Below are 10,547 nucleotides of genomic sequence, written 5' to 3' on the forward strand. Positions count from 1 at the left end.
TATGTGTAATTAAGTTTAATCTCTTGCTTCAGGGCTTGTGGGCACCATGTCTTGCTTAAAAGGGTTTTACCAACCTATGATTTTTGTTGGCAATTTCCGCCTATTATTTACCGTCTCACTTTCATTTAAATCTCTGTTGTATCTGAAATATATTTTGGTGTGAAGAGGCAGGAGCCCACCTTTGCTTTGTTGCTCCCCCAGCTGTGTTGGCAGCACACTTTCTCATGCACGTGGACCTGAGCCACCACCAGTAAGCTTGATTTCCATGTGTTGCTGAAGTTACTTCTGCATCTTCATTCTGTTCCTATGCAAGCTAACCACACTGTGCAACCATTCAAAGTATCTCTAAAGAACTAATGTGCAAACTATAATAAACGTAGACAACCTTGTTGTTGAATAAAACTCAAAATATAAGAAAGTTAGTTCCCCCAAATTAGTTTATGAATTCAGTGTCATCCAAAAAATATCTAATAAATACCAACAAGAGTTATATAATTTCACATGCTGATTCTGAAGTTCACTGGAGAAAAAAAGCATGCAATAGCAAAGAAAATTCCACAAAACAATGGGGAACTAACTAGACCAGACATTCAAAATTAGAGCTTTTAAAAAACAGCATGGTAATAAAACAAATGATGAATGGAATATAATGAAAGTCCAGAATTAAAACCCTAATAGAAGGATATGGTGCGATAAAGGTAGCAAGCAGTTCAAATCAACAGGGAAATGGACCATTTCAAAAAAAGGGGTATGGGAAAAACTGGCTAAACACATGGCAATTAATAAATCAGATCCTTGCTTAAACCAAAGTACAAAAGCACTAAGAAATACATGGGATCATTTTTAAGAACTTGGGAAAGGCTTTTCTAAGCTTAAAATCAAAGGCAGAGACCACTACAGACAAAGACTGATATATATATGTAAACTTTTAATACTGTTTAAGTAAGAATGGTCTGTTCTCTTCTCCCCTGCAACTTTCTATAATGTACAGTCTTTGGAAAAAAGGAATGGTCAAATTCTAGTACCTTCAAAAGTAGTTTTCCTTTAATTTCATACATTCACACTGACCTTTGAAGTAGCAATTGGCGGAAGTTGCCACTCTGTGAGCTAATTGTCAGGTGATGGGACAGGTAATTACACAGGCGAGCTCCCATGTAGGAGAAATTTGGAATGGACGTGGCCTTTCAAAAAGAAAAAAGTTTTGTATGACATAGATACATCGTCATTAATGCAAACAGCAACATTCCAGAGAGGAAAAACATTTCTACTCCCCAAACAACCATATTGTAAAGAAAAATGTACAAGTGTTTTATAATTGCCAGGCCTAAGGCAATTATGTTAACTCTCCCTCCCAACCTTACACCAAGAACCAGAGCCAGTACAAAGGAACATGTTTAAGGCAATCCCCCCATCATTTACCAGAAAGCAAGCAGACAGTATGTCTTTATACTAACCCATTCTTGCACAAAATATGTACATGTACCCGGTTGCATAGTGCCAGTTATGAATAAGAGTATCCGCCAAACTATTGCTCTGCACTGCTTCTCAGAGTCCAGAGTGAGGCTCCCAAGCCTTGTGCCGTGACTTTGGACATCACTAACCCTCCCTGAGCTTCAGTTTCCTGATTCCTAAAGAGGTGACTAATGGTACCTGGTGTGTGAGATTAACACGTAAATCACACCCCAAAACACTTGGGGTAAAGAGGAAGTTAAAACGGAGAAGCCATTAAAAAAAAAAAAAAAAAAAAAGGACAGTGAGAAAACACTACATATTGAAGACTGTATGATATAGCCCAAGCTGTACTCAAGAAGTTTAACTTTCACTGTAGTCTTTAAATAGTAAAGAACATAGTTCATACCAAATGTTAGGTAAGAAAAATACACATTAAGAAGTTCAGGGACTTAGCCAAGGTCACAAAGGTAGTTAACCAGAGTTTAGATCTAACAAATGTCCTGATGCCCTTCTGACTCTATGCTGGCTCTACTAACTAGCTGTGGTAACCTCAGACAAGTCATTTAACTTCTCTGTTAAGATCTGTATAAAATGGGCATAAGAATAATATCATGCAACCACTGAGGAGTAAATGAATGAAATACATGTCAAGTGTTCGGCATTGCGTGGCATACTATAAGTACTTTATAATTATTAGATCTTTTTATTTCTAATTATTTTCTTGCTTGCCTAAGACCCTAAACATTTCTCATCACGAAGACTGACTTCTCACATTTCAAATTCAAAAAGTCTACTCTTCCCATTATTGGCATGGCCTGTTTTCTCAGTTTACTTTTAAAATGGTCACACACAACTTAATGACAAGAAGTTCCACAGGCTGGTTAAGGCTTCCTGCTTCCCCACTACACTCTCGTTTACTCCCACAACCACTTGGATTCTTGCAAGTAAAATGTTTTACCTCTACCTGCATGAGCTGTAATCCCTCAGTTTAGACATCACTTCTTACTATTTCCTACCATAGAATATGAGCATTTAGACTTCACCCTGCTTAATCCCACTCTATTCCACTATTTTCCAACTCTTCCACCTTCCAATAACACCATGATTTTATTCCTTAGTTTTGTGTTTCCACTTACAGCTGAACCATGTGATTATACTTATTCCTTTCTTATACAACTTTGTTTTCCCTAGACACTAAATTTTTTTTCTAGTACTTTGTTTTTTATGTATCTCTCAGATTTATTCTTAAACTCACTAGTTTGTAAATTTCTTAATATCTTCCAACGTAGCACCTGTGCTCATCTTACCAGGGAAATCTTTCCTGGAGCCTCAGCCCCACTCCAGGGAAGCCTGGCCTTCCGGCTGCTATGCACATGGCTACTGTCTCGGGATCTCCCTTCACCATCGTGTGGGTGACACACAATCTGTAGAATTCCCCGCTTCCTCGTCCCCATGTCTTCGTCCTCTGTTTAGTTCCTTTGCTTTATGGAGTACCTTCTTCAATAATTTCTCAAGAAAGGTTACAATAAAACTTCAAACTGCTACTCAGTGCAAAAATATCTAATTTTTTTAGATTTTCTAGCAATCTTTTTGCCTCATTCCTTATCCTCATCTTTTGGAAATTCTGCATTATAAATCAGAGAGATTCTCAACTATCCTCACCTGTTTGGAATTCAACTTATTTAGATCTGCCAAGTCAGTTAACACCGTCACACCTGCTTTCTAGTCCCAAACTGGGACTTCCATTCTCTTTCCCCACCTCGGTCCTCATGGCTTCTGGCCTTTCAAAATCCTCACACTGTCATTTAGTGGTATTTGGGGAAGAATCAAAGTTGGGTCTAGATATTTAATGTCATTTTTCTTTTTCTACAACAGGCCTTTTGTTAGTTGCTATGAGTAAATTCCCTCAATGGAATTTAAGAACTGTTGGCAAATCTGTGTATCACTAACCACAGAATGTTAAATTGCAGACAGATCACAAGAATTCTCGTGTTTTCTCTTCTAAAGCTTGTGGCCAATCACAAGAATTTTTAAAAAAGATATTAGCTTGTAAGAACATGTAATAAATAACTTCAAAATGCAATGGGCATTTAATTTTAAAGAGTGCCTTTCACATTTATGTAAAACGTTTTTTGTACTCGTTCAATAGAAACTTATCTGGTCAATGGGTAAAGCTAGCAATAAAACTATTGGTCTGCAATGTGGTAAGAGATAAGCCTGGAAACTGTAGTTTGTCAGGCTGCAGCCCTTCTGCCCGCCCTAAAGAACTATGATAGGGCAGCCTCCTTGAGGAGTTAGAACTAGAAGAAAAACCAGAAAAAGTTTAAGCAAGAGTGTAATTCTTCCATTTCTTATCTCACATTCTTTTTCAATCCATTTAAAGGCTGAAAGTAGGTATCAGGACAAATAGAGCGGTTCCATCTTCCTACAGTCTCAGGCGTTTCTGGAAACTTGAGAGTTGGCTAGGTCGATTTTCAATGTGTGTGTGTGGCAAGCACGCTGGTGTGCCACAAGAATTTTTAAATCATGCAATACCTGACTATTTAGTCAGGAGCACTGACCTCTTTTCCCTTAGGTTGTCAAACAAAAAATGACAACAGTCAACATAACAATAGCTATCTAGTGTGAATGAGTCAAAATTATACCTTTATTTTCTTGTCAGATCAGCAAAAAATATATTTTTGGTCTGCCACAGAATTTTAGTAATTAGTTTATGTGTGCCATGAGATGAAAAAGGTTGAAAATTGCTGGGCTAAGTAATATTAGGGTCCAGTAACAACCCAGAACAAATTGGAAATATAGTCAAATGAGATAGTAGCTGGCAAAAAAACCAACCTGTTTGCTATCATAATCACCCTTCCTATATATTCCACGTTTGAGTTGCTCATTTAGTGGTGACTTAAAGAACACTGAAGGTTCTATTTATGTTCACCTCCTACTCCGTTTTTGGTCAGTCTTACATGACCTTATTTGCCTTAAAAAATACAGTATTGTCTACGTTCCCTCCTTAAAATAGCATTAATGTGTCTGTGATAATATGCTAGCATCAAAACTAAACTTTGTATGAAAAAATAATCTAGATATTAGATTTCCAAGGAATTAAGATGTAAATCCATGAAAATTTGAAATAAAGACAAGCAGAAATGTTAAAACAAGACAGGGTGTTCTGTGGTTTCACTTTTTTTTTTAAGGACTCATTTATGAGACAAGTTCTCCCATGATCTTTTTTTCCCCCCTACTCCAATAATGCTCTATTATTCAACATCTAGGAGAAAATACTGCAGTCCTTTTAACGTGCTGTTAATTTCAGATCCCATAAAACAGAAAGGGGTGGGAAAAGGCATGATACTTATGGAGCCTTCCTCATAAATGCCTGCAGCCCCTTCCAATGCCGGTCTAGTGCCGCGGCTACACTGGTGCCTTTGCAATCTGGCTCCAGCCCTGGGTCCCCAACGACAGAAATTTTATACAACAGAGACCTAAACGCTCCCATGAACCATACAGTTAACAAGTGTGGAGGCAGGTGAACATGAACCTGGCCTCCCTCAAGGAGCAGCCACCATCCTTGGGCTTCGAGGAAGCTACCCGAGGACCATCCCATGCTACATACTACTAGCCAACCTACCTGTTGATAGACGAGTTCCACCAGTTCTTGCAAAGCATCGTCTGTTGTAACCCAGCCATTCAGGGTCTCTGCAAACTGGTCAATTTCAGTTTCAAAACTGCCAGGCTGCTCTGTAAGATGATTCAAGAAATCCTGAACATATTCAGATAGAGTGGGATAATCCTCACAGCCATCCTCATAGGATTCCTGTAGATGCAAAGTTAAAAAGAAAAGTTTTAAGCGTGCGACTGGCTGAAATGAACATGAGGCAGCTTTAGGTCGAGATGGTTCCAGCACAAATAATTTTTTAAAGGATCTTTCATATGATAAAAGTTATTTTATTAATAAAACTAGAGGCCTGATGCACGAAAATTCGTTCAAGAGTAGGCCTTCCTTCCCTCCGACACCCGGGCTTCCCTCCTCCAGCAGCCGGCAGGCACCCAGGACCCAGCCTGGCTTCCCCCAGGCCGCCCACAGGCACCCAGGACCCACCTGGCTTCCCTCCCGCCCCGGCTTCGTCAGGAAGGACTTCTGGAAGGATGTCCGGAAGACGTCCGGTCTAATTAGCATATTACCCTTTTATTATTATAGAAGCCTAAGTCCACTTAATTTTTTTAATCCTTTTTTAAATTTTTTTAAATATATATTTTATTGATTTTTTACAGAGAGGAAGGGAGAGGGATAGAGAGTTAGAAACATCGATGAGAGAGAAACAATGTGCCCTTGCCTGGAATCGACCCTTTAGTCCACAGGTCGACGCTCTATCTACTGAGCCAAACCGGTTAGGGCAAGTCCACTTAATTTTGCCCAATGGCCAAAATGTTCTAACAGAAGGTCTCCATCTAGCCAGGCAGGGAATTGTCTTCTCATCCCTGACAGATTTACAAGATGGCTGACAAAGCTTAAACCAATATTTCACTATAATACCAATATCAAAATTAAGATTTTAATCTATTTATGGATATAATAAGATCTAAGATTTGCAACGGGAGGGGAGGAGGGGCCAGGGATATAGAACCAATGGCTGGCCACATGTAGCCCTAGCTGGTCTGGCTCAGTGGACAGAGCATCAGCCTGTGGACCGAAGGGTCCCGGGTTTGATTCAGTCAAGGGCACATGCCTAGGTTGTGGGCTCCATTCCAAGTAGGGGGTGTGCAAGAGGCAGCCAATCAATGATTCTCATCCTTGATGTTTCTATCTCTTTCTCCCTCTCCCTTCCTCTCTGAAATAAAAAATATATATTTAAGAAAAAAAAAAAAAGAATGGCCACATGTAGCTAACTGACGAGGCCATGAGGATTCATTATACCATTCTCATATCCTAATAGATATTTGACAATTTTTGAAAAAAAGCTAGTAAGGCTTGTCATCTATCTATCTGTTAATTCTCAAGGACAGGGAAATATATACAGTAAGTGACTATATAATTTCATCATACTGTACAGTGGTAGGAGACTTTCTGACTGCCATATCCAGACTTCCAATAAATTAAACAAAAGAAAAACAATAGTCAAGAATAGGAGGATACAGAACTCAATGGTAAGAATAGACAGAGAGCAGGAAATTCTAGCAGTGGGATTAGGAGGACTGGAGATAGAAGGGCTTAGAGTTCTGGAAGGGTTAAGAAAGCACAGCAAAAGCCTATCAAAATGGCTTTTAGAAAAAGCATGCTTTCTTTTTTTAAAATTTTTGTTTATTGATTTAAGGGAGAAATATATATAGAAACATTGTTGTTCCAATTATTTATGCATTCATTGTATGTGCCCTAACCGGGGATCGAAACTGCAACCTTGGAGTATCAGGATGACCCTCTAACCAACTGAGCTACCAGCCCAGGGCAGCATGCTTTCTTGAAAGCAGATCCAGCTCAAGGACACCAAGCAATAGATTTTCATGTCTAAGAAGAAGACTCAAGGAGTTACGGGAGACCAAGCCAGGAGGCCACTAGAATAGAGGCTCCATGAACGTAGGAATTTTTGCTCATGGTGCTCACTGCTGTACCCCAGTACTTGACTCAGGATAGGTGTTAAGCTGTTGCTGACTGAGTGAGCGAATACAGCTAACTCTGGATTATGTTGACTGTAAGAAGAAGTTTCCCTCACAAGATCCTGCCCTGGCCAGGTGGCTCAGTTGGTTGGAGCATCATCCTGTACACCAGTGGTTCTCAACCTCCTGGCCCTTTAAATACAGTTCCTCATGTTGTGACCCAACCATAACATTATTTTCGTTGCTACTTCATAACTGTAATGTTGCTACTGTTATGAATCGTAATGTAAATATCTGATATGCAGGATGGTCTTAGGCGGCCCCTGTGAAAGGGTCGTTCGACCGCCAAAGGGGTTGCGACCCACAGGTTGAGAACCGCTGCTGTACACCGAAAGGTTGCAGGTTGGATCCCCGGTCGAATCGCATACAGGAGGCAACCAATCAATGTTTCTCCCTCTCTCTCTTTTTCTCTCTTCCTCTCTTCTTCTCTCTCTTAAAAAAAAAAAAAAGTCAATTAAAACATCCTCAGGTGAGGATTAAGAAAAAACGATCTTATCCTAAGAGTCAGGAGACTAAGTGGCGTGCGGAAAACTCTCAGCCTTGGCAGATGGTTAATGGATAGAGGCTGGAGAATGTACGAGAGCAGGGTGGCAAACTTGAATGCTTACAGAATCCAGGTATATTCCAAGCAAGTGAAGTAAGCCAGTGCGCAAATTTGAGCTCACACACACACTGTCTAAAGTGGCTGCTTCTATTCAGCCAACTTTCACCAAAATAACAGTCTAGTATGGCCAAATCTTATGATTTCATGACACCACAAAATTCAGATTTGCAATATCTAATTTAAGTATTGGTAACTTATTAAAAATGCTTTAAAAAAAAAGGCAACAACAGGGCCTAAGAAGACATACACGAGTCATTCTAGCTTGCAATCCATTCTAGGGAATTAAGCAGAGAAGAAGCTGATTAGAGGATATCAAAAGATGCCTAAAAGATGCCAGTGGCTCATAAGTAGACTAACACAGCCATTACTCTGCTTTATAGCTAGCCCAGGAGTCACTTGTAAAACTAGTTGGTACAGAACCAGGAAAAAACTACATCCCTCCTTATCATAAAACAGCTCAGTCAACAGGGAGAAAAGCAGATGGAGAACTCTGTGGCTGTTAGAAGGTAAGTACGCTTAAGAGTTTATTCAACTACTCACAGGTCTCCAACGGTTTCTTTCATCTCTGGGCCAAATATAATCTTCTGGCAAGCATCCAAACTAGTCTCCCTTCTACTTTACATGATTGATAGCTCCTTTTAGCCCAAATCAACTGCTCTTCCCATTATGCCTACACTTTCCAGCCCCAAAGCCTTTTCCTAATGTAGTCTAAGATGCACGGAGATTCTAAAGCAGCAGTTCTCAACCTGTGGGTCGAGACCCCTTTGGGGGTCGAACGACCCTTTCACAGGGGTCGCCTAAGACCATCGGAAAACACATATATAATTACATATTGTTTTTGTGATTCATCACTATGCTTTAATTATGTTCAATTTGTAACAATGAAAATACATATCAGTTATTTACATTATGATTCATAACAGTAGCAAAATTAGTTATGAAGTAGCAATGAAAATAATTTTATGGTTGGGGGTCACCACAACATGAGGAACTGTATTAAAGGGTCGCGGCATTAGGAAGGTTGAGAACCACTGTTCTAAAGGATGGAATGTAGTTTTCCCATACTTTCTATCAAATATGGAAGGAAAGCAAAATAAAGGTAACAAAAAGGAGTGCCACCATTAATTATTGGGTAAATACAAACTAAAACTACTGGATACTACACACCCACGAGAATGGCTAAACTTAAACAAGAGAAAATATTAAGTGGTGGTCAAGCTAATACAGCAACTGGAAATCACACACTACTCCAAGCATACACTGAACAGTCTCAGGAAAACTAGTGGGCAGTGTCTACCAAAGCTGGCTACCTTATGTCCCAGCAATTCCATTCCTTGGTATGTACCAAACAGAGGCAAGGGTGTATATCCATCGAGACATGGCCAGAAATAGCAGCCCTATTCATAATAGCCACAAAGTGGAAGCTACCCCAGTGTTCAACAGACCAATGGGACTGTGGTAACAGTCACACAATGGGATAAGTCACCTCCAATTACATGCTACACCATGGATGAATTTTGATTGAATGAAAGTGAGAAACAAATGTAATATATTCAGGATGACTCCATTCATATAAACTTTGAGAAGAGGCAAAACTATTGTTGATTTCAGTGCTGGTTGCCCAAGTGTTCACTTTGTGAAACTTTGAGCTAACCTTTATGTGCACTATTCTGTGTGTTTTATGGCAATAAAGCTAAGAATACAGGAAAGATAGGACTTATGCTAAACTTACTATTTCATCAATCCAGAATGGTCCTGCCCCACTTACCTACAATTAATTGCTATGCATTTATTTAGCACAACAAATTCCTTTCTACCCACCCCAATTGTGCTGTTTCATCCTGGTATTTAAGAAAAACATGACCAATTTTTTAAATTCTTATGTTATTGACAAAGATGAATCTGAAAGCTTACAAGTTCTTTATACCTATGTAAACACTTTATCAAAATCCCCTACATTTCCACATAATAATTACAATCATCTACTTCAACTTAACAGAGCCCAGATGTGTACTTCTCAACATTCACACCAATTAGTTTGCCTCAAAACCACTTTGATTTACCCTAAATCTATCAGTGGGCCTATCTTACTAAACTCAAATTAAAAAATGAACTTTGCCAGGCCCCTATTCTGTATGTTATTCATAAATGCCAGGCCCCTATTCTGTATGTTATTCATAAAGTCTGGCCCACAATTTTAGCTTTATAGATTGAAGGGGGGGGAGGGGGCTTGCCTACATCAAGTTTTCCAGCCTCCAGATACTCTGCAGATGCTGAGAACAAAACAGACGAGAATGTCTGCTCTCAAGCTCACACTCTGATACCCTGAACCTAACTACAACACATACTCCCGAGTCGGTTCTGTGTCCCCCCGAGTTCCATGCATGCATTCATGTCTTTGTGTGCAGCACAGAAAACGCCGGCGTGCGGCTTGCTGAGCGAGGTCAGAAGCACGTTCGCCGGCGGCATTCAGGCACCCGAGCTGAGGAAAGGGGGTACTCACCGTGTAGTTGGAATAACCCGAGGGGTAGAACTCAGGGGCGTTCGCAGACAGCTTGGACATCAGCACCGGGGCGACGACCACCTGGGGCTTGGCCATCGCGGGCTCCGAGTTCTGCAGGGGGACGCTGTCCTGGGGTCTCGTTTGTTCTGAGGATGGAAAAAAAAGGGGGGGGTGTGTGAGATGCCTTCACGCCTTTGTGTAATAAACGATGTGCCGAAAAGCCACCCGAGAAGGGCTGGTTCTTGAGAGCCACACAAGGACCATCAGGCGAGGCCAGGCCGTGGCAGGAGCGGCGCCGAGGGCCCGCAGGAAGGAACAAAGACCGGCCCGAGCTCCTCC

The 10,547-nt window shown here is 40.5% G+C and overlaps 1 protein-coding gene across 1 annotated transcript in view; it reads right to left on the reverse strand.

The window, feature by feature from the left end:
• Window positions 1–10,547, reverse strand: part of PAIP1 (poly(A) binding protein interacting protein 1) — a 43,849-nt gene that overhangs the window by 21,029 nt on the left and 12,273 nt on the right. Inside the window, exons 2-4 of the mRNA XM_005871033.2 lie at window positions 10,209–10,354; window positions 5,078–5,263; window positions 1,069–1,181 (exon numbers count right to left, since the gene is read on the reverse strand). Coding sequence (XP_005871095.1) covers window positions 1,069–1,181; window positions 5,078–5,263; window positions 10,209–10,304 — 395 coding nt within the window. The 5' untranslated portion in view covers window positions 10,305–10,354. The remainder of the gene's footprint in view (window positions 1–1,068; window positions 1,182–5,077; window positions 5,264–10,208; window positions 10,355–10,547) is intronic.

Source organism: Myotis brandtii, unplaced genomic scaffold (assembly GCF_000412655.1).
Source record: "Myotis brandtii unplaced genomic scaffold, ASM41265v1 scaffold328, whole genome shotgun sequence".
Classification (NCBI taxonomy): domain Eukaryota; kingdom Metazoa; phylum Chordata; class Mammalia; order Chiroptera; family Vespertilionidae; genus Myotis; species Myotis brandtii.